This window comes from Geotrypetes seraphini, chromosome 6, assembly GCF_902459505.1.
Source record: "Geotrypetes seraphini chromosome 6, aGeoSer1.1, whole genome shotgun sequence".
NCBI lineage: Eukaryota > Metazoa > Chordata > Amphibia > Gymnophiona > Dermophiidae > Geotrypetes > Geotrypetes seraphini.
The window spans coordinates 41,073,442-41,098,102 of record NC_047089.1 but is presented as its reverse complement, the minus strand read 5'-3'; the positions used below and the strand labels follow the sequence as shown (position 1 = coordinate 41,098,102).

Below are 24,661 nucleotides of genomic sequence, written 5' to 3'. Positions count from 1 at the left end.
GTTTTCCTTTTCTTTACTTTAAGATAATTAGCCAATAAACTTCCCGCCTTATTAGAGCTTCCATAATACAGAGCTTGCTGCAAAAAAATATCATTTCTAATTAACTTAGAAGAAATATCATTGTACTTACATTTAATTTTTAAAAGAGCTTGCAAAGTGGAATGCTCCCATTTATCAATCAACTTTGCTTCTAAAAGTTTTAGTTCCTGTTCTAAATTAAAAAATTGTTTTTTTATTTGTTTTTTAACATGAGCTGAATTCGAAATAATTTGCCCTCTCATAGTTACCTTAAAAGCATCCCATAAAGTTTCCATAGAAATTTCCTCTGTATTATTAATTTGAAAATATTCATCCATCTTTAGTTGAAATTCTTCACAAAATTTTTGATCTGCAAACAAAGCATTATCAAATCTCCATATTGGTCTACTCTTATCTTGATAAATAACATTAAATTTAACCCTCACCCCCCCATGATCAGACAAAATGATAGGATCAATGGAGGCTTGTGTTACTTGATGTACTAAATAATCTGAAATAAAAACAATCAATTCTTGAAAATGATTTATGAACATGGGAACAAAAAGAAAATTCTCGATCATTAAAATGAAGAATACGCCATATATCTTTTAAATTGGAAGACTGTACAAAATTATCCAAACCTAATCTATATAATAAAACCGTAGGCGGCGCATGCGCACTCTAATCCGCGTGCTTCCGTGATCCGTATGTCCGTGGCCGGCAAGAGTGCACATGCAAACTTACAACAGCTCGCACTCACGGTCTGGCTGGCTCTTTAAAGTTTTTTTCGGTGCCGGCTCACCTGCTCCGCCTTCCTCTTCCTGCCGGACTCACTCCTCCCCCCCTGGCAGCCCTGAACCTGTTCCTCCGTTCCCCGCCCGACGGGCCGGTGAGTGCTGCGCCAGGGGCAATGCAGGTGGAGACTATCGGCGGCGGAGCCGGAGGGAAGGGGGGATGGGAGGCACGCGAAGCTGCAAGTCGCCGACTCCACCCCCCCCTCTCTCGAACCGCACAAGGACTGCCGTTGACGAAATTTGCCCCACCGTTCCTTCCCTTCCTCCATCAGGTACAGTTCAGCTACGCCTATGTTAAAAGCAGCTGCTTTGAAATTGGAGTCCTGCCGCCACCGTAACACGTTCCCTCTGCCGCGGTCCCATATGTCAGAGAAGGGGCGGGACCAAGGCAGAGGGGAACGTGCTACGGCAGTGGCAGGCCTCTGATTTCGATGCGGCTGCTTTTAACATTGGTGGAGCTGCACTGCACCTGATGGAGGGAGGGAAGGAAAGGTGGTTGTGCGCTGTTGAGCCCCTCTGCACGCGCCCAAACCAAAAAAGGAGCCAGGACTCTTCCCCACCCGGCGCCGGCAGACCCGAAAAAACGGCCCTACCGAACAGACCCGCGAGCAGGGTTGCCATGGAAACCTAACCGGAATTACATGCAGTCGGCAAGGGTCAGTGAGAGGGGATCAGGAGCTAAAGAGAGATTGAAAAAAACAAACAAACAGTGCACAAGTAGAGAGAGACACACAGACAGTCACAGAAGGACAGGGGGCTAGAGCAGAGATGCTTGCAGGGAGAAAAAGCTAAGCAGTAATGTTACAGCTTGAGAGTGCAGACTGAGGAAGAAAGCAGAGACAGCGCTACACAGGGAAATGGAGGGAGGAAAGAGACAGAAAGAAAAATACAGACAGACATAAATTCTAGCACCCGTTAATGTAACGGGCTTAACGACTAGTGACTTTATAATTTTGCTAGGTTTTTTTTATCCACTAAAGGATCCATAACAGCATTAAAATCTCCCGCCACTACTAAATTAGAAACAGCCAGTGGCAAAATCAACTGTTGTAGAGACTTAAAAAAAATTATATTTGTTTCGAATTAGGGGCATATACATTGAATAGCGCCAAAGTAGTATTACCCATACTCATGTCAACATGCACCCATCTTCCTAAAGGATCAGAAACAATTAAATTAAACACTGCGTTACATTTTTTGTTAACCAAAATAGCAACTCCAGCTTTTTTCTTTACCGCAGGGGCAAAGAAGCAATGCTTCACCCAATTCCCCTCCAGCTTCTTGGATTCCTCAGCAGACAGATGAGACTCTTGGATAAAACATATATCCGCATTCTGATTTTTTAAAAACAAGAGCGTTTTTTTTCCTCTTAATTGGATGGTTTAGACCATTTACATTTAACGAAAATATTTTAAGAGTCATTGTATTACTATATAAAATATACTTTCATAAATCTTTCAATAAATACATTATAATGCAACCACCCTAGACAAATTTGGAAGACGACTATCAAAATTCCATGCTCACAAGTCATATATCAATAACAATAAAACCCTTAGCGCGCATGTGCATTGAAACTCTGTGCCTCTGCATGTGCAGTACAATATAACTGCTGAGGTGTTCAGCACTGCTTTGGGGATCTTTGTTTTGGCTCAGAGACCTGGTCCGATGCTGCAGATGCCCCTCAGATTACACTTCAAAAACTAAAGCATGAAAATAAAGCGAGGGCAGCAGGTTCTGAAGTTTGAGAGACGGAGGTTGGGGGGTGGGAGGGCAGAAGAGTCTGAAACTTTCTAAAACATTTCCCAGGTGAATTGTGCAAAAACTAAACCGAACCAGCAAGCTGCAGGTTCAAGATATATGCAGGAAAGAAAACGAGATTAAAAAAAAAAAAAAGAACATTTTCAGGAAGGAGAATTATAGAATCCGAAAAAGAGCAAAAGACAACTTTTGAAAACAAAGACAGAAAAAGATTCTGAAATATAAACAAAACAAAGAAGTTAGAGTAACAGCCCCCCCGAAATCCTCCCTTCAGAAACAGAGGAGGAGTAGAGACGGAAAGATAAAGATCAGCCCACATGCGTTTCGGCGGCTCCAGCCAAACTCTCGGTCTCCTTCTGAGCACACACCAACCTGCCACAAACAGGAAAGACAAAAAGGGAGAGAGATTTAAAAAAAAAAAAAAAAAGACAGGCAATTCGGTAATTTCATTGAATTGTGAAAAGAGACGAGGCTTCAACCTTTGAGCTGTAATTGAACCTACGATATTCCAGAGCGAATGGGAACTGATTTCATTGGACCAGGGTCCAAGCCACACTTCAGAGGCAAAAGGAGAAAATAGGAGAAGGGAACTAGGGGCTGAAAAAAAGGGTAGGTCAGAGAAGGGGGCTGGAGCTGGGGTCGGTATTGTAAAAATGGAACATGTTAGAGAAAGAAGCTGGGAGCTGACAATGGGGATGTGTACGAGAAGGGGGCTGGGGGCAGAAATGGGGATATGTGTGAGAAGGAGGCTGCAAAAGGGACATGTGAAAAAAGGGGGCTGGAGGCTGAAGGCTGAAAGGGAAAAGATGGAAGAAGGGGGCTGGGGAGCTAAAAAGGGGTTTGAAGCTAGGGCTGAAAGGGAGAGGTGGGAGAAGGGAGCTACAAAAGGGGACATGTGAAAAAAGGGGGCTGGAGGCTGAAGGCTGAAAGGGAAAAGATGGAAGAAGGGGGCTGGGGAGCTAAAAAGGGTTTGAAGCTAGGGCTGAAAGGGAGAGGTGGGAGAAGGGAGCTACAAAAGGGGACTTGTGAGAGAAAAGGACTGGGACTGAAGCTGGGGGCTAAAAAGGTGGCATGTGAGAGAAAGGAGCTGGAAGAATAAGTGAAAATGCAGAATTAAAAGTTGATGGGGTAAGGGGGAATGGAGAGGGCATTCTATGGAGGTGAAGGACAGAGAAAGGGGACAGATTTTTAAGTTGGTGGAAATAGGGAAGGTAAAAGGGAAAATGGGAGCCTGAATGTGGGGGTAAGACATAAGAAGAATAGCCATACTGTATCAAAGTAATCTATTCTAGTACCCATTAATGTAATGGGCTTAAACATTAGTTAAGTTATAAATTTTATATGACATTTAAACAGTTAGTCCAACAGTTGACATTTTTTTTAACAATATATTCCTGGAAATCTCCATGACCAGTTCCAGAATACTACCCACAATTTGCTTGAGACAAGGACATTCATGGCCAGGTCAGTATTTGATGCATTTGACATCACCTACAGGGCGTCAGCTCTTTTTGTTGCCATATGTTACCAGGCCTGGCTGTGAGTTTCTGACCTAAACCCTAATGTACAAGACCCTGTTGCAAACATCCCTTGTCTGGGAGGCAAACTCTTTTCTGAGAAAATACAAGAGGCCACACAAAAAATGACTTAAGCATGAACAAAGTATGTCCACTCTTGTCTATGGCAAAATCTACCAAACCTCAACCCCCCTAGGAGGTACTACACTCCTAGATACAAGTTCTCTTATAAATGACGCTATCTACTGCCAATATCTTCCAGACAACCTTCCCAGAAATGTCCTCGACAACAAAGATCCCAGACATCTGCTCGGCAAAAATTTGACTCCCTTCTCCAGTGACTAGCCATTGTTTCACCGTCACAGTCTCCTCCTCTCTCTATCAGAGGCCGTCAAACCCATTTCTACCATCGTTATACACTTATCACAACTGACAGCTGGGTTTTGGAAGTCATAAGAGAGGGCTATGCTCTACTTTGCAAAATGCCTCCTCATAGACCTCCAAGAAAGTATTTTTGTGACTCCCAAGACACCTCCATTCTTCATCAAGAAAACTCAGCCCTTCTGCAACTGAATACCATCGAACCAGTTCCCCCTCAGCAGACAGCTTGAGGTTTCTACTCCAAATATTTCCTCATAAGACCGGATGCCTGCATCTAATCCTCGACCTCCAAGCCCTCAAGTATTTAGTCAGAGAGAAATTTTGCATGCTATCTCCAGGTACTTCCTATCCTTTCTTAGAGAAGAACAACTGGCTTAACTCTCTCGATCTCAAGGAAGCATATACAGATATACCTATTCTTCCAGCCCTTAGAAAGTTCCTCCACTTTCAGATGGGAATGCATCATCTCCAATACAGAGTACTACTGTTTGGCCTAGCATCAGCACCCAGAGCAGTGTTCTCCCCAGGGCCTTTCATCCGGGTGTTCCGCCCAGCTAATTTAGATGAGCGCCCGGCTGTAATCTCGATCGCAATCCTGCTGCTGCTGCCGCCTTCTGCTCAACATTAAAAAAAAATCCTTCTTACCGGCTTGGAGATTTACCAGGCTGACTCGGCACAGCCTGAATCGCAGGAGCCTGACCTTTTTTTTTTTTTTTTTTTTAAGTTTTTAACGCCAGCAAGCGACATGAACCCATGCTCCGGGGCTCTAACGTGCATGCCGCTTCTCTCCGAAACCGGAAGTCACGTCCCAAGGGGGGAAGAGAAGGGAAGTCGGTATGCACACGCCCCAGAGCATGGGTTCGCTATAGGAGACAGGTCAGCTTACAACTTGCTCTTGCTTGCTTCGGGCTTTCCTCGCTGCCGGGTCCTGCCTACTTTCTGTTTCCGTGAAGGCAGGACCCGGCAACGAGGAAGGCCCGAAGCAAGCAAGAGCAGCGAGTTGTAAGCTTCCCTCCGTTGCTGACTTATGGAAGATAGGTCAAGTTTTCAAGTTTCAAGTTTTATTAGGATTTTATATACCGCCTATCATGGTTATCTAAGCGGTTTTACAATCAGGTACTCAAGCATTTTCCCTCTCTGTCCCGGTGGGCTCACAATCTATCTAACGTACCAGGGGCTATGGAGGACTGAGTGACTTGCCCAGGGTCACAAGGCCAGCGATGGAAAGAAGCTTACAACTTGCCTTAGTCCAGCCCTACACAACATGCGGCCCAAAACGGATCTCACTGCCGATATAGCTCTCACTCTGCTCTCCTTTGAAGATCAGCTCAGGAGGCAAGATTTAACCCGATCAGACGAACATTAAAGGGCATTTGAAGGCATCTGAGCAGATTGAGGAGAACATGTCCTGTTTTTCCATGCCTAAAAATACCACCTTGTCTAATGTAATCTCTGATCAGATCCTTAAGAGTGATGCAACTATGTATGCTGGACAGTCTCCTCCAGTAAACAGAGCTTTAAAGCCTGCAACCATACAGAACCAGATGGTCAAAGGGCTCCGAAGTGTAGTATTGCCAAGGGATCTGTCTCACAAGTTTCTGCTGCTGGCAGATGTAAACACAGCACAAGAAATAGAGACTTGTGGCATTCTGTGTGGAAAGCTGATGCATAATGAATTTACTAATACCCATGTAATAGTGCCAAAGCAGTCTGCTAGACCAGACTACAGTACAGTGATATGGAGAATGTGGAAGAATTATTCAGTGTTCAAGATCAACATGATCGCCTCACAGAAGAAAGACGGAGAGAAAGAGAGAGGCCTGGACCAAAGGGGAAAGACAGGAGGCAGATACTGGAGAGGGGGGGAGAGAAGGGAAGGAGATAGAGATGTCAGACCATGGGGTGGAGTGGGAAGGAAAGAAGGAAAGGAGAAGCGAGAGATGCCAGAGCATAGGGGAGAGGTGGAGACAAAAAATGGAGAGGGGGTTGAAGCTGAAATAAATCATGTACAAAGGAGAGAAAGGGCACAGGATATAGAGTTTATTGAAGGGATATAGAAAGAGGGAAGATACCATATGGAACAGAGAGAGGGCAGACACTGGATAGAAAAGGCAGAGATAGGGTGGACAGTGGATGCAAGGGGCAGAGATAGGTTGGACAGTAGATGGAAGGGATAGAGAGAGTGTAGAGACTGGGTGGAAGGGGCAAAGAGAGAGGACAGATGTTGCATGGAAGGGAGCGAGGACAAATGCTGAATAGAAAGAAGAGTGAAGAGAAGATGACTAAAGCAGAAACGACAAAAGGTAGAAAAAAAATATTTTTGTTGCTTTACGTAGAATCAAGTAGTATTGTAACTGTATTGATTAAAATTTATCAATAGGAAATGGAAATAAGGCAATTTTGGGGGGGAATAAACCCCTTTCCTCAGGTCAGGACAGGATACCATAACAACTGTTTACTGTACTGTCTTGAAGAAAGATTTGGCCTCTGAAATCTAATTGAAAAATGGATTACTCCAATAAAATGGTATTTTCATATTTTTCATTATTTTATTTCAATTTGTTAATTTGTAAAGTGGTGACTGTTATGTAGAAGTTTTTTTTCAAATTTACATCTACTGTCTTTATATTTTGCACATTATTAGGGGGCATGTGTCATGTTTCTGTGGTATTGTATGCAGTCTGGTTTCTTGGTTCAGTTTAACTTTTGACTACATATTTCTATTTTTAGTTTGTGATTATTCCATATTGGGCGAGGGTGTGGGTGTATCTGTGTTGTGTGTATGAAAAGGACATGGCTTTCTGTTAGCATCGACTACAGGATCAATTGACTGTGTAGGATCTGGTATGTTTAGTTTTACAATGCGTGTGTTGGGTTCTAGTGCTCACTGCCGTGTTTAAGATGCTGCCTTTTCCTAGATGCACCCTTATTGTGTGACTCATGGATTATTATTAAAAATATCTTTTTTTATATAGAGGAAGGGGTTGTTATAAAAAATGATTAGCACTGGCTGTCATATATACTAGGTACACTACTGGATTTAATGACCCTATTCAAACTTTACTGTTGACGTAGGTGTTGTCCCCCCCAACACACAGACACACACATTATAAAGAATTAAATTAAAGTTGTACGGTATTATCATCACGCAGCTTTCAAATGACATTATAAGCAAATAAAAATAAAATATTTTTAATACATTGCTAATTATTACCTGCATCTTTACCTATACTGTTTTGCCCTAGCTCTTTGATCTTTATCTGCTTCTTTTTTTATTTTGCTATAGTGCAATCACACAGGTGCCCTTCAAGGCTTAGTAATACCTCTCCATAAATTATGTGGAAGAGGTCTGGAAGTGGGGATAGCATCTATTTCATATCCTCAGTGAGACCTCAGGAAGGAACCTAGTGATCAAAACATTATTAGAGGTGTTGTACAGCCATTTCTTGTATGACTGGATGAGCTATATTTATCTTTTTTGTTTTAGTTGTTTAAATTCATGCAGAAATAAATGGTTAGATTGAACCTAATGACTTCATTAACGCATTTCCCTTTTTTAAACCTCTATACCATTTGAAAGAGGGTGAATATCTAATTATTCACTTCTAGAATTGGATACTTCTTAAATTTAGTAAAAATATTCTGGCACAAGTGTTAAACCTTAAAAAAGGAAGTCATATTGAGCATTGAAAAATAAAAATTAACTAATAAAAATAGTATACATTTAATTTTCCCCATTACCAAGTTTCCCGCCCCGCCCTACCCAGCTACTTTTTCATGCCACCCGGCTGGAAAATATTTCTGGGGAGAACACTGCAGAGTGTTTAGTTGTGGTAGCTACAACACTCCGCTCTTATGGCTTGCATGCATTCCTTTATTTGGACAACTGGTTGACAAAAGCATCCTCTCCTTCTGCTCAGACAGCACTGAACTGAACTATCTGTCTCTTGGAGCTTTTTGGATTTTGATCAACTACCATAAATCCCATTTCCAACCAACTCAGACACTGGAATTCATAGGAACCTACCTTCCTCAGTAGAGACTCAAAAACTTTGATTTGTCCTTGCAACCAAGTGTCTACTCAGCAAACCATCGAAGCACATCAAATGATGTGTCTCCTGGCATCCACAGTACATGTTACCCCATTTGCACATCTTCACCTTAGAGATCCCCGATGGACTCTTGACTCTCAATGGTCTCAGGCCATAGAGCTACTCTCCCACCAACTTGGTCACCTCACTTCTCCGTCAATCTCTCCAGTGGTGGCTCATCCCAGCAAACCTCTCTAGGGGCCTTCTATTTCATGTTCCTCCGCATTAGAAGACGTTAACCACAGATGCATCCATGTCTGGATGGGAAGCTCATCTGGATTAGAGAGCTGCACGGGAACGGGGATGACGGGAATCCCGCGGGACCCACGGGGATCCCGCGGGTTCCCCCTTTGGGTCACGGGGATCCCGTGGGGACGCCCCCTAGGGTCGCGGGGATCCCGTGGGGACGCCTCCGAGGGTCGCGGGGTTCCTGCGGGGTTGGATCGCAGTGCACTCGAGCCGCGAGGGTAGTCTCCTTCTCCTTACCTGCCCTGTCGCAGCACACAGCCGACCGGAAATCTTCCCGATGTCAGCGCTGACGTCGGAGGGAGGGCTTAAGCAAAGCCCTCCCTTCCTCCGACGTCGGCGCTGACATCAGGAAGACTTCCGGTCGGCTGTGTGCGGCAGGGCAGGTAGGGAGAAGGCAATGGCGTACGAAAGAGGGGGGAGGGGGCGGTCCGCCCCGGAGAATGTGCACAGCCGGTCAGGTCCCCCGATCGACCGACAACAGGCCTGACCGACAAATCTCCCTGCCCTGTAGCCGCGAATCTAAATTACCTCTTACAGCAGCTTCACTACTCCAGCTGCTGTAAGAAGGTAATTTAGATTCGCGGCTACAGGACAGGGAGATTTGTCCAACCGGGCCTGTTCTGTTGTCGGTCGGGTGCAAAAGCGCCACAAAGGTGGAGGCAGGGAGGGAGGAAAGGTGGAGTGGAGAAGAAAAGACGCTTAAGGGGGGAGAAGGCCGCTGAAAGCACTGGGGAAGACAAAGGGGTGGAAAAGAACGCTGAAAGGACATGGGGTAAACAGGAGGAGGGGGGGGAAGGACCCTGAAAGCACTGGGGAAGACAAAGGGGTGGAGAATGCCACTGAAAGGACATGGGGAAAACAGGGGTGGAGAAGGCCGCTGAAAGGACATGGGGAAGACAGAGGGGGGAGAAGGACGCTGAAAGGACATGGGGAAGGCAGAGGGGGGAGAAGGATGCTGCCTGACAGGACATGGGGAAGATGGTGGGGGAGAAGGACACTGAAAGGAAATGGGGAAGAGGGAATGGGAAGAAGACGCTGGCAGGGAAGAAGGCAGAGGTGCCAGACTATGGGGGGAGCGGAGGGAAAAAGATGGGTGCCAGACCAATTTGGGAGGGGGGAGAAAGGGAGAGGCACAGTAACAGAGCAAATGGAAGACACAGAGAGAAGAGAGGCAGTGGATGGAAGGAATTGAATGAGAACATGAAGAAAGCAGAAACCAGGCAATAAAGGTAGGAAAAAAATTCTTTTTTTTTTTTTTTAATTTTTTGCTTAAGGATAAAGTAGTATATTAGTTGTGTTGATAAAAATTTATAAACATTAGAGGCTCTGGTAGAAACCCGTTTACAAAGTATGTATTCTTCCCAATTAATATTTCCAAATTAATAAAGTCTTTTTGCTTATTTTTAAATGGGTTTCTACCAGAGCCTTTAATTCAGTAGCATAATTAAATGAAATAACTATTTCTGTAGTTTATAGGGACGGGCGGGGACGTAAGGGATTCCTTGCGGGGACGGAGGGGATTCCTCGCGGGGACGGGTGGGGACGGAGGGATTCCTCACGGGGACGGGTGGGAGTCCTCACGGGGACGGGTGGGGAAGGGTGGGACTTTGGTGGGGACGGGTGGGATTTCTGTCCCCGCGCAACTCTCTAATCTGGATGGCCTTCGCACACAGGGTCTTGGACTGTTAAAGAAAAATCATATGACATCAATCTCCTAGAGCTGCGAGTAATTCACAATTTACTCCATACTTTCCAGGATCGCCTTCTCAATTAGGTGGTCCTGATCTACACAGACAATCAAATAGCTATGCACTATGTCAACAAACAAGGCAGCACAGGGTTTTGCGTTCCTTGTCAGAATGTGTCTCAAATATGGAATGGGGCCATTCCTTGAAACATCTTTCTAAAAGCTGTATACCTCGCAAGCAAATAGCGAACAAGCTATTACGCCAGATCTACTCCGCATGGGAAACCCCTCAGATAGAGCTCTTTGCCTCTCTAGCCAATCACAAACTTCCGCAATATTGCTCCAGACTCTATTCACCACATCGTCTGGAATCCAACGCCTTCCTCTTAGACTGGATAGACAAATTTCTCTATGCCTTTCCTGTGATACCCTTAATATGGAAACTTCTAATCAAATTCAAATGAGAGCCAGCGACTATAATTCTCATTGCTTCTAGGTGGCCCAGACAGCCCTGGTTCCTTCTTCTTTTTCAACTGTGTCATGGAACCCATTCCTCTGGATATTTTTCCAACTCTTATCACTTAGAACGAGGGATGCCTCATCCACTCCAACTTACGTTCACTGGCTCTCACTGCCTGGTATCTCTCTCCAACTGAGTAGCTGATTTTGTTCTACCGTGTTTCCCTGAAAATAAGACCTACCCCGAAAATAAGCCCTAGCAGGATTTTCAGTGTAGGTCTTAATATAAACCCTACCCCCAAAATAAGCCCTAGTCCCGGGATTCGACGGCAGTTTCCCTTACCTCCCTCCCATCCCTTTTGCAGCAGAACCCTTGAGAGAGCACCCCCTCCCCCCCCCGAGCACCCACACCCGCCATGCAGCTGAATCCCCATCCTTCCTCCCTCCCCTCGGAACCTGGCTGCGAGCCCAACTTACTCCCTAAGTAGCATCGGGCCGGCAGCATTCTAACAGGCTGCTTTGGCCTTGTCTGCCTGTGCACTCTGGCGCGTTCAAAAACAAACAAACCACGAAGAGCCGGCAAGACTCCACAACGAAATTAAGTTACTGAACATTTTTACCAGCAAGTGTTTTCTCTCTGGAGCACTGGTTGTATTCAAAGGGAGGCACTAGGACCTGGAGGGAACTGTGCTTCAGTGCTGATGTAACAACCGCTATAGACAGCGGTTCCTGCACTGCACTCAGGCCGCAGTGCTGAAGTAAACTTTATGCAGTCGATGCCACTTGCTTCCTCCCCCTAGGGCCAGATTTTGGCATCGCAAGGGGAAGGAAGCCAACTGCCCCCGAAGCCACATGACAGTAAACCAGCAGAATCGGGTGGCCATGGCAAAATTTTGTTTTATTTACTCCATAAGACGCACAAACATTTCCACCCACTTTTTTTTTTTTGGGAGGGGGGAACAGTGCATCTCATGAAGTGAAAAATACGGTATGTATCATGAGGCTGTGTATTTCTGCAATGTTTAAATTTTTGGTAAAATAATTCCATTAATTCATTCATAATACCACAGGCATGATTTAAATCAAGTCTTTCTGACTAATATTTAAATCGATTTAAATCTATTTGATTTAAATCAAATCCACCCTGGTTTTAAGCTGTGTTGTGATAACTTACATTGATCTCAGGGTTTCAGGTCTCAACAGGATCAGTGTAATAGTTCTGCACTGTGTGGCTCAAAACTTACTGATAACGACCACTCATATATAGGAGTTAAAGTATAAATCAAATCTAAATACAGATCCTATATCCAAAATCCATTATTGTAATGGTATAGAGGGGTATTTTGCTACCTTTTGAACATGGTAACTATTTACGCAGCAATCTCATCTCATTCAGATGTAGTTTGTTTGTTCTTTTTTTTTAATAACTCTAAATTTATGTAGTTTACATCTGCATCATTAAATTTTACCGCTGTAAGTTGAAATCCAAAAGAAATCACATGCACGTGTAAATTTGATTAAGGAGGAGACCCTTGTGTTTTTACAGGCATGAGGAGGAGCATAGAAGACGTGAAGAAGAGATCATACGCCAGAGGGAACAGGATGAATTGAGACGTCAAGAAGGATATAAATCGAACTTCATGGATAATGTAAGTAACAATGTTTTAATTAAACCTTGCTGGGCACAGTTCTGTTTAATAGCTACTCAACTTATGGTAGATACTGAAATAGGCAGTTAATGTTTTCTTGTCTTGTCAGAATATTGCCAGTATTTTACTTCTCCTTTAAATACACTGTATGGCAAAAAAAATTTGAAGAGTGGTTGAGAAATAACTTTTTAATTCTACCTTTTTTTGTTCTTACTGTTTTTGTTTTGCATAAACTTTTACAAGTGCTGCAGAGTATTCCAGAGCAATAGTTTCCAAGTTGCAGCTAAATATTTTTCTTAGATTTTTATTTCTTGTTTTATTTATTAAATAAAAAAATATCTTGCAGAACATGTATTAATCATAACCATGGTGGAAAAGTATTTTTGAGTTGGTAAATAAAAATAGTAAACCCTTTAGTAAATCGTTTTTAAAGTATTTAGTATACAGTGGAACCTTGGTTTACGAGCATAATTCGTTCCAGAAGCATGCTCGTAAACCAAAATACTCTTATATCAAAGTGAGTTTCCTCATAGGAAATAATGGAAACTCGCTTTGATACGTTCCCACCCGACCCTATCCCTGAGGCCAGCGGTGCTTCTTCCCCCCCCCCCCGTCTGCTCGAACCGGCACTCCCCGCCCGACCAACTTGAACTCACCCCCCTGTCTGGCACCGGCACGTGAACCGGCATCGCTCTCCCCCACTTTCAAAGGGCCCCCCCCTCGAATCGGCACCCCCCCTGCGTGAACAGGCACCCCCTGCCCGACCAACTTTAACTCACCCCCCACTCACCCCCCCCATCAGGCACCGGCATGCAGCCCACAGGGCGTGACGGTGCCGCTTGAAGATCTTCTTCCTGCCTCTGCCGGCTTTGAGCATGCATCTGCGCATGCTCAAGCCCTTCTAATTCTCCCTCTCGCCGAGATTCTCGGAGAAATTCCTGCTTGTTCCAAAATCTATCTAAAACAGAAATAGGACTTTTTAATTTCCCCAAATCTAAACAAAACTTCTCAAGATGCTCTAGATCAGAGATCTCAAAGTCCCTCCTTGAGGACCGCAATCCAGTCGGGTTTTCAGGATTTCCCCAATGAATATGCATTGAAAGCAGTGCATGCACATAGATCTCATGCATATTCATTGGGGAAATCCTGAAAACCCGATTGGATTGCGGCCCTCAAGGAGGGACTTTGAGACCCCTGCTGTAGATTGTCAGGGTCCTCTCAAATCCATCCCTGGCAAGCAATAAGGTGCTTCACTTGTAAATAAGTGAAAATGTCTCCAGGAAGGAGCTGATAGGTCTCCTGAAGCTCATCAAAAGGTATAAATTTCCCCATAGTTATAAACTGATGAAATCAAATTAACCTAAGTTTCTCTCAATGCAAAAAGACTCCCCCTTCCCTTCCCGCCTGAAACATGGGCTCAAACCAAATAGAAAACACTGATGAAACCCTGGAAGGCCCCCTAAATTTCTTTCTCACACTCTTCCACAATATTAATAAAGGGGGAACATAGGGATTAGAAAGTCCTGGAACAAGGTCTTTAAAGACCGGGACAACCAAAGAAGATGATCCAAAGACACAACAGGAGAATTAGTTTGTTCTAAAAGAACCCTAGGTTTAAAAGTACTAAATTCCCAGTCAGACATTAATTTAAATTGGGCCTTCCATTAATACCATTGCAAATTAGGAAACCCCCCCCCCCCTATTTCAGGTCCTTGCCAAAGAACAGATTTGGCCAATCGAGGAAATTTATTACCCCAAACAAACTTATGTAAATATCTCTGTAACACTTCAATGGCACCCCGGGGTACTAAAATAGGCAGAGATTGGGACAAGAAGAGCAAACTGGATAACACATTCATTTTCAGGGCCATTACCCTTTACTACTAGGATAACCAAAACGGTTGCTGAGATAAATCGGAGCAAATAGCATGAAATAAAATATCATAATTCAAAGAAAATTCAAGATGCAGATCTTTTAGAATCTGAACTCCCAAATAATGAATCTTAGAGAGAGCCCACCGAAAGGGAAAAGAGATTTGAAGATGAGCTGCTTCATCTGGAGTAGTGGTAATACCCAATATTTCAGATTTGTCAAAATTAACCTTAAAGCCTGAAACTTTACCAAAATTTGTTAACTCCTGCATAATCGCAGGGAGAGAAAGATGGCTATTGTACCCCAGTGCAAAAACCAGCCCCCAAATCCATCTTACGAGGGACCTGCCACAAAAAAATCCCATCGAACCTGGTTAAACATCTTTTTAGTGTCCAAAGACAAAAGTAACAATTTAGACCAGGTCTGATAGTCCCCCAGATAACATTCAAGGTCCTACAAATATTATCCCCTACTTGTCTTTTAGGGACATAGGTCAATTGATCAACGTGCACTAAAAAGGGAAGCACTTTAGCTAAACGATTAGCAAGAATTTTAGCCAAAAGTTTAACATCCACATTTAAAAGTGAAATCAGTCTATAGAACTCCACAGGAGGCTGGATCTTCACCAGGTTTCAATAAAACGGAAGTACAAGCCTCACACATACTGGGTGGAAGAGAACTACCAGGTAATAAAAATTATCCCAGGACAAGCAGGCAGGTATTCTCACTAGTGGGTGATGTCATCCGACAGAGCCCCAATACGGACATCTTGCAAGCATGTCTTGCTTGAAGAAACTCAGAAGTTTCGAGATGCCCGCACCGCGCATGCGCCAGTGCCTTCCCGCCCGATGCTCCGGGCGTGTCTCCTCAGTTCTTTTTCTTCCGCGGAGCTGAGAAGTCTATCTTCAATTTGCGCCCATTGAATCTCTTTTTTACCTTCTATTTTGCCGCGGGTTGAGTTCTTTTGGCTCTCCTGTGCATTTATTTCTTTCTTTGATTTCTTTTTTTAAAAAAAAAAAAAAATTTTTTTTCCTTCCGATACCGGGTCGGCCGCGTGGCTGGGGCCCCGCGCCTTCGACCTTGTGGCAGAGCTTTTCCGGCCTATGTCCCGGCCGATTACCGGTTTTAAAAAGTGTAGCAAGTGCCAGCGCACGATTTCGCTCACGGACCCTCATCGACGCTGCTTACAGTGTCTGGGACCGGATCACTTCCCGAAATTGTGCCGGCCTTGCTCCACTCTGATGGCGAGAGCGTTTAAGCGCTGCTGTCTACTGTGGGAGTCCATGTTCAAGATGGAAGCTTCATCGGATCCTGCAGCTTCGACATCGACGGGTGCTTCGACTTCTTCCGCGAAGCCCTCTGCCTCCCTGGCTGTTTCGGGCCTCCTGAAACCGGCATCGTTCACACCGGTTTCGGCTCCGGCTTCGGCGCTGGTGCCTTCCTCCGTCTCCTCGGAGCAGGTATCGACCCCGACAGTTCCACCGGTGGTGCTCAAGGTGCCGAAGACTAGCAAGCAGAAGCACACAGCACCGAAGGAGCGCGGAGACTGTGCGGAAGGGCCCCCTTTTGGTGCGGATCCCTCCATATCGGCTTCGTTGCGGTCCCTTCTGGAGGCTCAGTTCGTGGAGCTCATGCAGACCATGGAGCCTCGGCTGATTGCCACCATCCAGGGTGACCTCCCAGCTTCGGCTTCGAGGGGCGGACCGCCCCCTCCTCCTCCTCCTCGCCGCACGACCTCGTTGCTCGGCGAGGAGGAGCGGTGAGCGGTGTCCGGGTCCTCGAGGAGGTCCTCCGTTAGTGCTGTGCCTCCTTTGGAACCGATTCCCTCAAGGAGGGCCTCCCTTAGTGATATGCCTCCCTTGGAGCCCATCCCCTCGAGGAAAGCCTCGTTTAGTGACCTGCCTCCCTTGGAACCGATTACTCCGCCCCATGACTCAGTGTGGCGTCCACCTTCGGGGCCACCCAGTCCTGGGCATAGCAGGAAGCAGGACGAGTTCTTCCGAACCCCCTATCAAACCTGGGCGTCGTCGGGGGAGGTGCCGACTCTTCCGCCTCTACGATCGACGGCATCGAGTCCGATCTGCTCCTTGGAGGCGTCTGAACCAGTTTCTCACAGACGGGCTCGATCCCCTTCCAGGCATCGGGAGGGGCATCGATCCAGACATTCTTCGAAGCATTCCTCTCGGCACTCGACCGTCTCGCCTCGGTTGGGGTATGCTGCTTCGACTGGGTCTCCTCCTCCGGGCCCGGAGTTCGAGGACCCCGAGGTTTTCTACTCGTCCTGTTGCTCGCAGGCCTCTCTAGAGCCTGAAGCCTCTTCTTCTTCTAGTCCGTCTCGCAGACCGGCGACGGCAGACCAACTGTCCTTTTCATCGTTACTCAGGCAGATGGCAGATGACATGGACATTACTCTCGATGCTGGGTCTCGATACTCCAAATAGTACCTCGATACCATGCACTTGCCTCGTCCTCCGGCGGAGTCCTTGCGGCTTCCCCTGCACAAGCTCCTCGACCAGACCTTCATGCGATGCTTCGAGTCTCCTTACTCTATCCCTGCGGTTCCTGGCAAATTGGATGTGCGGTTCCGCACGGTGCATCATAAAGGCTTCGAGGGTCCTCGGCTTTCTCACCAGTCCCTCCTGGTCGAATCCTCGCTCAAGCGGTCTCATCCTGGCCAGGTCTATGCTTCAGTGCCTCCGGGCCGCGAGGGCAGAACCATGGATAAGTTTGGTCGACGCATCTATCAGAATTCGATGATGGCGTCTCGAGTCCTGAATTACAATTTCCACTTTGCAGCCTACTTGGAATTTTTTCTACCTGTGCTTCGGAAGTTCACACCCTACATCGAGTCCCAAGCTAGGTTTGAGTTTGAGGAAGTGGTTGCTTCGCTGTCCCAACTTCGGCTTCAGTTAATGCAATCTGCCTATGATGCGTTCGAGCTCTCAGCCCGAGCGGCGGCCTGCTCGGTGGCGATGCGCCGGTTGGCCTGGTTGCGGACCATTGATATGGACCCGAATCTTCAGCACCGCCTGGCGAACGTCCCGTGTGCTGGGGCGGATCTTTTTGACGAATCCATCGAGACTGTTACGAAGAAGTTGTCTGACCACGAAAAGTCCTTCCAATCTATCCTTAGGCCGAAGCCTAAGCTTCAGCAGTCTCGACCTTCTCGTCCGCCGTTGATTTATCAGCGGCGTTATCAGCCGAGGCAAACTCCACCTGCGAGGCAACCGGCGAATCGCCAGCCTCCCCAGAAGGGTCAGCCTAAGTCTCAGTCGCCTGCTGTCCCTAAGACCACTCAGCCTTTTTGACTGTCTCGTCGAGGGCATAACCAACCTCGTTCTGCCTCCCCCTGTTTTTCCCATCGGAAGGCGCCTCCATCATTTTTATCATCGCTGGGAGGCCATAACAACCGACCTCTGGGTCCTTACTATCATCAAGGAAGGATACTCTCTTCATTTCCATCGGGTCCCTCCGGACCACCCTCCAAGAGAGTATCCTTCCAACTTGACTCAGACCGCCCTTCTTCTCCAGGAAGCTCAGTCTTTGCTCCGGCTTCGTGCCGTGGAGCCGGTACCGACGGACCAACTGAACCAGGGGTTTTACTCCTGGTACTTCCTTGTTCCGAAGAAGACGGGCGACCTGCGACCCATTTTGGACCTCAGGGCCCTCAACAAACTCCTAGTCAAGGAGAGGTTTCGCATGCTGACACTTGCTTCTCTCTACCCTCTCCTCGAGCAGAACGACTGGTTATGCTCTCTGGATCTCAAGGAGGCCTACACTCACATTCCCATTCATCCGGCCTCCCGCAAGTTCCTCAGATTTCGGGTGGGACATCTACATCTGCAGTATCGAGTGCTTCCATTCAGCCTGTCCTCGTCTCCCAGAGTCTTCACGAAGTGTCTGGTGGTGGTGGCCGCTGCACTCCGGAACAGGGGTCTTCAGGTATTTCCATACCTCGACGACTGGCTCATCAAGGCCCCGTCAGCTCCAAAGGTCATTTCGGCGACCTTGACCACGATCTGCTTCCTGCAGAGCCTAGGCTTCGAGATCAATTTTCCCAAATCTCATCTGCAGCCTACCCAGTCCCTTCCCTTCATCGGGGCGGTACTGGACACCATTCAGCTTCGAGCATTCCTTCCTCCTCAGCGCATGGATGCTCTTCTTCGTCTCTGCCAGTCTGTATCTTCTCGCCAGTCCATCTCAGCGAGACACATGATGGTCCTCCTGGGCCACATGGCCTCTACAGTTCATGTGACACCCTTTGCCAGGCTCCATCTCAGAATTCCTCAGTGGACCCTAGCTTCTCAATGGACTCAAGTGTCAGACCCGTTGACTCCGACACATCATAGTCACTCCTGCTCTTCGGCAGTCTCTACTTTGGTGGATGACCTCTTCGAATCTATCCAGAGGTTTGCTGTTTCACACTCCTCCTCATCAGAAGGTTCTCACAACTGATTCCTCGACCTATGCCTGGGGGGCTCATCTGGATGGGCTTCGCACTCAGGGATTCTGGACCTGTGCGGACCGACTCCATCAAATCAATCTTCTGGAGCTCAGAGCCGTCTTCAATGCTCTTCAAGCTTTTCAACATCTGCTTCACGACATGGTGGTCCTCATTCGCACCGACAATCAGGTCGCCATGTATTATGTCAACAAGCAAGGGGGCACGGGCTCGGCCTCCCTCTGCCAGGAAGCTCTCAGAGTCTGAGATTGGGCGGTTCGCCACAACACCTTCCTCAAAGCTGTCTACATTCAGGGGAGGGGCAATGTCTTGGCGGACAAACTGAGTCGTCTTCTCCAGCCTCACGAATGGACACTCCACTCCAAGCCCCTTCATCAGATCTTTGCTCAGTGGGGAACACCTCAGATAGACCTCTTTGCGGCTCCCCACAATTTCAAGCTGCCTCAGTTTTGCTCCAGGATCTACGCTCCTCATCGCCTCGAGGCAGATGCTTTTCTGCTGGATTGGGGGAATCGCTTTCTGTATGCGTTTCCGCCATTCCCTCTCATTCAAAAGACTAGTCAAACTGAAGTCCGAATATGCCACCATGATTCTGATAGCTCCTCGGTGGCCCAGGCAACCTTGGTTCTCCCTTCTACTTCAACTCAGCAGCAGGGAACCGTACCTACTTCCAGTGTTTCCTTCACTGCTTACTCAGCATCAGGGGTCTCTGCTTCATCCCAACCTGCAGTCTCTCCACCTGACAGCTTGGTTCCTCTCAACGTAACTCCACACCAGTTTTCCCAGGCAGTGAGGGATGTCTTGGAGGCTTCCAGGAAGCCTGCTACTCGTCAATGCTACTCCCAAAAATGGACTAGATTTTCTTCATGGTGTATTTCCAATTCTAAGGAGCCTCAGCGAGCCTCCCTATCCTCTGTTTTGGACTATCTTTTACATCTGTCTCAGTCTGGTCTCAAGTCGACATCTATACGAGTCCACCTGAGTGCTATTGCGGCTTTTCATCAGCCTCTACAAGGGAAACCTCTCTCTTCTCATCCTGTGGTTTCCAGATTTATGAAAGGACTTTTTCATGTCAATCCTCCTCTCAAACCGCCTCCAGTGGTTTGGGATCTAAATGTTGTCCTTTCTCAGCTTATGAAACCTCCTTTTGAGCCTCTGAGAAAAGGCTCCACTAAAGTTTCTCACTTGGAAAGTGGTTTTTCTGGTGGCCCTCACATCTGCTCGCAGGGTCAGTGAGCTTCAGGCCTTGGTGGCGGACCCACCTTTCACAGTATTCCATCATGACAAGGTGGTCCTCCGCACTCACCCGAAATTCCTGCCTAAAGTGGTCTCTGAATTTCACCTCAACCAATCCATTGTGCTTCCAGTGTTTTTTCCAAAGCCTCATTCTCATCCTGGAGAATCAGCTCTTCACACTCTGGACTGTAAACGTGCTTTGGTTTTCTACTTGGATCGCACCAAACCACACAGAACTGCTCCTCAACTTTTCGTGTCCTTTGATCCAAACAAGTTGGGACGACCTATATCGAAGCGCACCATCTCCAACTGGATGGCGGCTTGTATCTCTTTCTGCTATGCCCAGGCTGGATTACCCCTTCCCTGTAAGGTCACAGCACATAGGGTCAGAGCAATGGCAGCCTCTGTAGCCTTCCTCAGATTGACACCGATTGAGGAGATTTGTAGGGCTGCCAGTTGGTCCTCGGTTCATACGTTCACCTCTCATTATTGTCTGGATACTTTCTCCAGACGGGATGGGCAGTTTGGCCAAACTGTGTTACAAAATTTGTTCTCCTAAGTTGCCAACTCTCCCTCCATCCCATTGAGGTTAGCTTGGAGGTCATCCACTAGTGAGAATACCTGCCTGCTTGTCCTGGGATAAAGCAATGTCACTTACCGTAACAGTTGTTATCCAGGGACAGCAGGCAGCTATTCTCACGTCCCACCCACCTCCCCTGGGTTGGCTTCTCTGCTAGCTACCTGAACTGAGGAGACACGCCTGGAGCATCGGGCGGGAAGGCACTGGCGCATGCGCGGTGCGGGCATCTCGAAACTTCTGAGTTTCTTCGAGCAAGACATGCTTGCAAGATGTCCGTATCGGGGCTCTGTCAGATGACATCACCCACTAGTGAGAATAGCTGCCTGCTGTCCCTGGATAACAACTGCTACGGTAAGTAACATTGCTTTACCCACTCTTACTAGCAAGGGACTCGCAACATCCCCTAAAAGTTTATAAAATTTAGGTTAAAACCATGAAGACCTGGAAAAGTACTACTTTTCAAATGTTTAATAGCAGACACAATCTCAGGAATAGAAATAGGTAAATCAAATTTTGCCCTTTCATCAGGGGACAAACGGCAAATCCACCAGGTCCAGGTAATGAGATATATCAGATAAGCCAGTGTCCTTTGAGGAAATATATAAAGGAACTTATAAAAATTCTGAAATGCAGCATGAATCTCTTCATCAGAGTAACATAGAACATCATAAGGTCCCTTAATCTGAATTAAACAAGAGGAGTATTTAGCTTGCAAATACCTGGACAACATAGTACCAGATTTATTACTATACTTAAAAAAAAAAATTTGTGTTTCAACCACTTGTGCAAGAATTCTAGCTTCTCTAATTGTAAGTTGTCAAATGGCTGCTGATGGTGCTTCTTATGCTGGTGTTCCAAGGAAACCAATTGCTCCTGAAGCTCCAAATGTTGCTTATCCCACTTCCTCTTTTTCCTAGCCCCCCATTCAGTAAGATATCCCCTCAGAACCGCTTTTAAAGCATCCCAAAGAAATCCAGCACTGACTTCTATATTGTCATTTGCCATTAAATAATCCTTTATAACCGCTTTTAAATCTGAGCAAAGTTGCTGATCACCAAGAAGATATTCACTCAATTTCCAAAACTGCAAAGTGTCCGGGGAGGGGGGGGGGGGAAGAAGACACCCAACTGAAAGGCCACACAGACAGGAGAATGGTCAGAGACCTGGATGGAAGCAATATAAGTATATTGAATCTGCCCTCAAAATGATCTAGAGCATCAAATTGAATCAATCCTGGTATATGTTTGTTTAGCATGTGAATAAAAAGTATAATCTCTTTGTGAATAAATACATGAATAAAACATAATAGTAATAATGTAAAGCCTCCTAAAATTACAAAGAGGCCTAATGGTCTAATATTTGACCTTTTTTTTTATTTCTCTTTTAACTGCTATAAAAAGATAGCCATTTCTTTCCTCATGTAGGTTTTTGTGTACAAGTGTATTCTGCTTTTGTTGGTATTTATCTCATAAATACAAAACAGAGGAAATCCCAATTTTTATAGTCTCTTCTGTGAGACCCCTACTTTATCTTTGTTGGAGAGGAGTTGAGGGAGCAGATCTTGGCTTGATGTGCTAAATGACAGTAGTCATGCTGTTCTCACAGGACAAGCAGACATATTTTCATATGTGGGTAATGCCATCCACGAAACCAGTGCAGACATGAAGTGCACAGTCACTTTAAATTTTTAGGTAGTGCCTACACTGCGGGCTAGCATGTGCCTTCCCGCCTGTCATCAGTGCATGGGACCAACACGCTTTCCATGGAGCTAAGAAGCTGTATTTTTCGGGGTATCCTCAGTGCGTCATAGTTTTGATGATTTCTGGTACCTTCCTGGTGATATTTTTCATTGTTGTTCTTCATCATTATTCATCATTTTTAAGTAATTTGTTGGTTTTTGGTTGAATTTTGACTAACTTTTGTGGCCTTCAGTCACTTCAGGGCCTTTTTGTTCCCAGGGAGCATTGACCTTTTTTAGCATCCTTTCTACCTGAGTTCCCTAGACCATCAAGCCTTTTGACTTTGTGTCAGAGGTTGTTACTTCCATTTTAAAAGTGGTACTGAGTAGTTTAAAAAAATAAAAATGTACTTGATGTAACAGGACCATTTCAATTCTGATCCCCCATAATCGATGTATTCAGTGTCTGGGTCCTGAACATCGGGATATTTGTTGTGAACTCTGCCTGCATATACAAAAGAGAACACACAAAACCAGAAAAATCCAACGACATTGGCATCAGGCTGGATGCTGCATTGAGAATACCAGACATTGACCTCTTTATAGACAGAACATTGGCATCAAATTCCTTCATAACTCAAGCATCGGGGGATACTTCCCATATGAAAGCTAAAAAGCATAAACATTCTTCCCCTTCTAGGCATCTTCCTAGGTATTGTCCTTTTCAAAGCATAATAAGTTGTACCAAAGAGCGCTCACCATCGCTGCAGATCGATGACTTCTAGGTGGGCATTGGCATCTAGGTCATCCAGCACTTCTAGGTGGGCATTGACATCTAGATCACCCCATCTAGGCCATCTAGCACTGCATACTGCTTTTGCACTGATATCCATTCTGGTGCCAACAAAAGACTCGCTAGGAGGAGATCTGGATCATGGTCAAATAAGAGCCATTGGGGCTACAGCAGATGTAGTCTTCACAGGCTTTAAAGACTTCTATGCCTGCCTGCCTCAGCTCAGCCTGAGGATTTGTCATAGCTTTGATCGAGGACATATTGCATACTCTTGTTTGATGTTGAGTATTGGGGTCAGCATGGACACACCTGACATATGTGTCATCATCGGCAGGGGAGTAATCTCCTTGGTCAGAGCATTAACCACTGCCTCGATACTCTTTGACACCCCATCAACATTCCCTTCAATGCTCCTAGGTGCACCCTTCAAAGTCGCCCTGACACACACTTCCATATTCACTTAGCAGGGTCTACTTTGAGGAGTCTGATTTGGATTTTTCCAACTATTCAGATGAGGATCTCCTTGACTTGTCAGCAGAGAGTCCTATGGCATCTCTTCAGATCCTTCTCCATTGCTTCAAAGAGCATGTCTCTGTTATAAAGCATATCATTCACTGGCTTTATAAGACATATAGGTCAGGCTTTACCCATTAAAATGAAGTCGGAGGTGGAACCTCGCTCTGAACTCCTTGAACTTTTTGATTATGAATCGCCTCCCAATGACTGTATCAAAGTACTTCTACATAGTCATAAGAGGTACTTGATAATGTAGTAAAGTAAGCTATTAAACTCCAAACAAAGATTGGCTAGTCATTTCTTAAGAGTAGCAATAAGTAACTAATTGCTTGGGAAGCACATGTGATTGTTTTAATGCTCTCATGAACATGCTACAACAAATTCTGAAAAAATTTTAAAACTCTCTTCTTTGAAAGCATACACACACCATAGACAACTAACTTGAAATATCTAATGTCACGAAATTCCATACTTACCTCAAGTGTTGATACAGTACAGTCAATAGAACCTCCCTTCATCATTACTCTGTTCATAACTCTGCCTTCTTCAAACTGCTATAATGTAGCATATACATTCTGTAATTTCTTATATTTTAAGTCACCTTGAACCTGTTTAGGCATAGCATGACTCAGAAATACTAGTAGAGTAGATTGTGATTTATGCCAGACAACAGTTCTAAAGCACTGGCTTAATTTTCCTTAGAGTATAAAATTGTGACTATAGCTGACATTTGATGCTGTTGAAGTAAATAAGAAAAGTTACAATGCAGTTTTAGAACTCATAGTAAAGAAAACTTTTTTTCTAGTCTGGAAACCTTTTTTTTTTTAAATTGTATAAAATGTTATGTTTAAACAATTTTTATTGATATCAATATAGCAGCACATAATCGAGAGCAATAAACACTTTCTACAAAAGAT

At 45.6% G+C, this 24,661-nt stretch overlaps 1 protein-coding gene across 3 annotated transcripts in view; it reads left to right on the top strand.

Annotated features, from left to right (window-relative positions):
- Positions 1–24,661, top strand: part of PSPC1 (paraspeckle component 1) — a 319,494-nt gene that overhangs the window by 120,332 nt on the left and 174,501 nt on the right. For all 3 annotated transcript variants that reach the window (XR_004539827.1, XM_033948195.1, XM_033948194.1), the window contains exon 7: positions 12,504–12,606. Coding sequence is in view for 2 of the 3 variants with exons in the window: in XM_033948195.1 (XP_033804086.1) it covers positions 12,504–12,606 (103 nt within the window). In the remaining variant the exon portion in view is untranslated. The remainder of the gene's footprint in view (positions 1–12,503; positions 12,607–24,661) is intronic.